The sequence below is a fragment of the Penaeus japonicus genome, unplaced genomic scaffold (assembly GCF_977035675.1).
Source record: "Penaeus japonicus unplaced genomic scaffold, GWHDUDI00000001_assembly GWHDUDI00000010, whole genome shotgun sequence".
In the NCBI taxonomy this organism is placed as follows: Eukaryota; Metazoa; Arthropoda; class Malacostraca; order Decapoda; family Penaeidae; genus Penaeus; species Penaeus japonicus.
Window position 1 is genome coordinate 31,849,475 of NW_028234412.1, and position 5,000 is coordinate 31,854,474.

General features: G+C 49.6%; 1 protein-coding gene across 30 annotated transcripts in view; it reads right to left on the reverse strand.

Annotated features, from left to right (window-relative positions):
* LOC122264425 (uncharacterized) overlaps positions 1 to 5,000 on the reverse strand; it is a 56,561-nt gene that overhangs the window by 35,349 nt on the left and 16,212 nt on the right. For all 30 annotated transcript variants that reach the window (XR_015191350.1, XM_086541270.1, XM_086541259.1 and 27 more), the window contains one exon: positions 155 to 257. Coding sequence is in view for 28 of the 30 variants with exons in the window: in XM_086541270.1 (XP_086397396.1) it covers positions 155 to 257 (103 nt within the window). In the remaining 2 variants the exon portion in view is untranslated. The remainder of the gene's footprint in view (positions 1 to 154; positions 258 to 5,000) is intronic.

Sequence of the window (5,000 nt, forward strand, 5' to 3'; positions counted from 1 at the left end):
AATATCTAGTTAGGGAAAGAGATTTTACAAATAATGTGTGAAGAGGTAAAATGAGAAAAACAACACAAATATCATCTCATCATTGACCTTTTTCTTGACTTAATTATAGTTCATATTCTTCTGATCTAACTAACTGATAGCTTCATGCTGGTACCTGGGCTGTGGAGTAAGTTGACGGAGGTGTGGTGAGAATGGTCTTGCTGGCCCAGTAGTTCCTGTTCTCTCTCCAGCAGGGCCTCAATCTCATCCAGTTCCTCCTGATAATTCAATAAAAAATACTGAATATCAGTTACGTGTCATAAACAAACTCCCCATGTCTAGGACAGTTCTTTCTTTCAGAGGATATATATATGCAGACACATTACCTCAAGTGAAAACTTTTCCTAACCATGGACTTAAAACCATTTTGCTTAGAGACCCTCCTGGTCACAAACCACACGCATTAACACTGTACCAATGCAATACCCCCAAATTAAAAGAAAACATTTAATATATTCTACAACAGTAATAATAACATTTTCTTTATCAATCAACACCAAAAGATAAAAAAAAAATCTGGAAGCTTATCTTAAAATAGGTAAAAAATCCAAATAATAACATATTGATTCATCCATAAGTTCTTGTATGAGAGAAAGCATCACAATCATAGCTTCATATGGTCAACCTTAATTAGCCCAATGCTCTCTTGCCTCGATGTCCTTTGCCTCTTTGTGACTGAACTACCACTGGGTAGTTTACCTTATGCCATGTGCAGGTCATTCCCAACAATGCAGTGGATTCAAAATGCTCATAAAGTGCAGGCGGGATCCACAGAAAGTGCATACACACACTGCTGATGAAGCCGTTTTCTACGTAATTGTGTCTATCAAATGTCCTTGTTAGGTCAATGTCATTCTAGAATGCAAAAGCATGGCAGGACGGCTAGTCATTCCAAAGTGATTATGTTTTGGACTGATAATATCACCTAAATGATGAATCAATTATAGAAAATAAAATTACAGGTAACTATACCTTAAGAAAGTTACAACAAATTTACCAATCATGATATGTTTTACTTGATCCCTGTAAAAATATTGATGTTACTTTTCTCTGTAAATAATATTCCTGCTCCTTGTCCAATTTCACAAATTATTTTCATAGTTGTGTGTGTGATTGTGTGTGAGTGTGTATGTATACGTGTGTATATATATGTGTATTAGTGCATATGTATGTGTATGTGTATGTGTGAGTGTAAGTGTGTATGTATACATGTGTGTGTGTGTGTGTGTGTGTGTGTGTGTGTGTGTGTGTGTGTGTGTGTGTGTGTGTGTGTGTGTGTGTGTGTGTCTGTATGTATATGTCTCTATGTATGTATGTGTCTCTATGTATGTATGTGTCTGCATGTATATGTGTGTATATGTGTATATGTGTGTATGTATGTGTATGTATGTGTGTGTATGTGTGTGTGAAAGAGAGAGAGAGAGAGAGAGAGGGAGAGGGAGAGAGAGAGAGAGAGAGAGAGAGAGAGAGAGAGAGAGAGAGAGAGAGAGAGAGAGAGAGAGAGAGAGAGAGAGTGTGTGTGTGTGTGTGTAAGCAGGTAACAGGAGGTAGGAGTGTGAGGGAGTGGAATATACATGAGTGTGAGAGAGTGTACAGACTGTGTAGGAGGTGGAAGAAATGTGAGGGAGGAGGAAGGCAAATAAGGGAGGTGGGTAGAGTGTGAGGGAAGTAAAGGGATTGAGAGTGTGGGGGAGAACGAGCATGAGGGAAGTGGAAGAAGTGTGAGGAAGGTGGAAGGAATGTGAGGGAGGTGGAAAGAGTGTGAGGGAGGTGAAAGGAGTGTGAGGGAGGTGAAAGGAGTGTTAGGGAGGTGGAAGGAGAATGAAGGAGGTGGAAGGAATGTGAGGGAGGTGGAAGGAGCATGAGGGAGGTGGAAGGAGTGTGAGGGAGGTGGAAGGAGAGTGAAGGAGGTGGAAGGAGTGTGAGGGAGGTGGAAGGAGCATGAGGGAGGTGGAAGGAGAGTGAAGGAGGTGGAAGGAGTGTGAGGGAGGTGGAAGGAGCATGAGGGAGGTGGAAGGAGCATGAGGGAGGTGGAAGGAGTGTGAGGGAGGTGGAAGGAGTGTGAGGGAGGTGGAAGGAGAGTGAGGGAGGTGGAAGGAGTGTGAGGGAGGTGGAAGGAGTGTGAGGGAGGTGGAAGGAGAATGAAGGAGGTGGAAGGAGTGTGAGGGAGGTGGAAGGAATGTGGGAGAGGTGGAGGGAGTGTGAGGGAAGTGGGAGGAGAGTGAAGGAGGTGGAAGGAGAGGGAGGGAGGTGGAAGGAGTGTGAGGGAGGTGGAAGGAGTGTGAGGGAGGTGGAAGGAGTGTGAGGGAGGTGGAAGGAGCATGAGGGAGGTGGAAGGAGTGTGAGGGAGGTGGAAGGAGTGTGAGGGAGATGGAAGGAGAGTGAGGGAGATGGAAGGAGTGTGAGGTAGATGAAAGGAGTGTGAGGTAGGTGGAAGGAGAGTGAAGGAGGTGGAAGGAGTGTGAGGGAGGTGGAAGGAGAGTGAAGGAGGTGGAAGGAGTGTGAGGGAGGTGGAAGGAATGTGAGGGAGGTGGAAGGAGCATGAGGGAGGTGGAAGGAGAATGAAGGAGGTGGAAGGAGTGTGAGGGAGGTGGAAGGAGTGTGAGGGAGGTGGAAGGAGAGTGAGGGAGGTGGAAGGAGTGTGAGGGAGGTGGAAGGAGTGTGAGGGAGGTGGAAGGAGTGTGAAGGAGGTGGAAGGAGTGTGAGGGAGGTGGAAGGAGAATGAAGGAGGTGGAAGGAGTGTGAGGGAGGTGGAAGGAGAATGAAGGAGGTGGAAGAAGTGTGAAGGAGGTGGAAGGAGTGTGAGGGAGGTGGAAGGAGCATGAGGGAGGTGGAAGGAGTGTGAGGGAGGTGGAAGGAGAATGAAGGAGGTGGAAGAAGTGTGAAGGAGGTGGAAGGAGAATGAAGGAGGTGGAAGGAGTGTGAAGGAGGTGGAAGGAGAATGAAGGAGGTGGAAGGAGTGTGAAGGAGGTGGAAGGAGAATGAAGGAGGTGGAAGGAGTGTGAGGGAAGTGGAAGGAGAGGGAGGGAGGTCGAAGGAGAATGAGGGAGGTGGAAGGAGAAGGAAAGAGGTGGAAGGAGAATGAGGGAGGTGGAATGAGTGTAAGGAAGGTGGAAGGAGAATGAAGGAGGTGGAAGGAGTGTGAGGGAGGTGGAAGGAGAATGAGGGAGGTGGAATGAGTGTAAGGAAGGTGGAAGGAGAATGAAGGAGGTGGAAGAAGTGTGAAGGAGGTGGAAGGAGTGTGAAGGAGGTGGAAGGAGTGTGAAGGAGGTGGAAGGAGTGTGAAGGAGGTGGAAGGAGTGTGAAGGAGGTGGAAGGAGTGTGAGGGAGGTGGAAGGAGTGTGAGGGAGGTGGAAGGAGAATGAAGGAGGTGGAAGAAGTGTGAAGGAGGTGGAAGGAGTGTGAGGGAGGTGGAAGGAGCATGAGGGAGGTGGAAGGAGTGTGAGGGAGGTGGAAGGAGAATGAAGGAGGTGGAAGAAGTGTGAAGGAGGTGGAAGGAGTGTGAAGGAGGTGGAAGGAGTGTGAAGGAGGTGGAAGGAGAATGAAGGAGGTGGAAGGAGTGTGAAGGAGGTGGAAGGAGAATGAAGGAGGTGGAAGGAGTGTGAGGGAGGTGGAAGGAGAATGAAGGAGGTGGAAGGAGAGTGAGGGAGGTGGAAGGAGTGTGAGGGAGGTGGAAGGAGAATGAAGGAGGTGGAAGGAGTGTGAAGGAGGTGGAAGGAGTGTGGGGAGGTGGAAGGAGTGTGAGGGAAGTGGAAGGAGAGGGAGGGAGGTCGAAGGAGAATGAGGGAGGTGGAAGGAGAAGGAAAGAGGTGGAAGGAGAATGAGGGAGGTGGAAGGAGTGTGAGGGAGGTGGAAGGAGAATGAAGGAGGTGGAAGGAGAGGGAGGGAGGTGGAAGGAGTGTGAGGGAGGTGGAAGGAATGTGAGGGAGGGAAGTGGAAGGAGAGGGAGGGAAGTGGAAGGAGTATGAGGGAGGTGGAGGGAGTGTGAGGGAGGTGGAAGGAGAATGAAGGAGGTGAAAGGAGAGGGAGGGAGGTGGAAGGAGCATGAGGGAGGTGGAAGGAGAGTGAGGGAGGTGGAAGGAATGTGAGGGAGGGAAGTGGAAGGAGAGGGAGGGAAGTGGAAGGAGTATGAGGGAGATGGAGGGAGTGTGAGGGAGGTGGAAGCAGAGTGAGGGAGGTGGAAGGAGTGTGAGGGAGATGGAGGGAGTGTGAGGGAGGTGGAGAGAGTGTGAGGGAGGTGGAAGGAGTGTGAGAGAGGTGGAAGGAGAGTGAGACAGGTGGAAGGAGTGTGAGGGAGATGGAGGGAGTGTGAGGGAGGTGGAGAGAGTGTGAGGGAAGTGGAAGGAATGTGAGGGAGGTGGAAAGAGAGGGAGGGAATTGGAAGGAGTGTGAGGGAGGTGGAAGGAGAGTAAGGTAGATGGAAGGAGAGTGAGGGAGGTGGAAGAAGTGTGAAGGAGGTGGAAGGAGTGTGAGGAAGGTGGAAGGAGAGTGAGAGAGGTGAAAGAAGAATGAAAGAGGTGGAAGAATTTTGAGGGAGGTGGAAGGAGCATGAAAGTGTGAGGAAGGTGGAAGGAGAGTGAGAGAGGTGAAAGAAGAATGAAAGAGGTGGAAGTATTTTGAGGGAGGTGGAAGGAGTGTGAGGGAGGTGGAAGGAGCGTGAGGGAGATGGAAGGAGCGTGAGGGAGGTGGAAGGAGAGTGAGGGAGGCGAAAGAAGAATGAAAGAGGTGGAAGAATTTTGAGGGAGATGGAAGGAGTGTGAGGGAGGTGGAAGGAGCATGAAGGTATGACAGAGTGTGAGTGTGTGGGAGTAGAAGGCGATGGAGTGTGATGGAACTTATGAGTGTGGGGGAGGTGGAGTGAGTGGGAAGGAGGTGGAGTGAGTGGGAAGGAGGTGGAGTGAGTGGGAAGGAGGTGGAGTGTGGGAAGGAGGTGGAAACGGCGTGAGGTGCAGTTGAGAGCG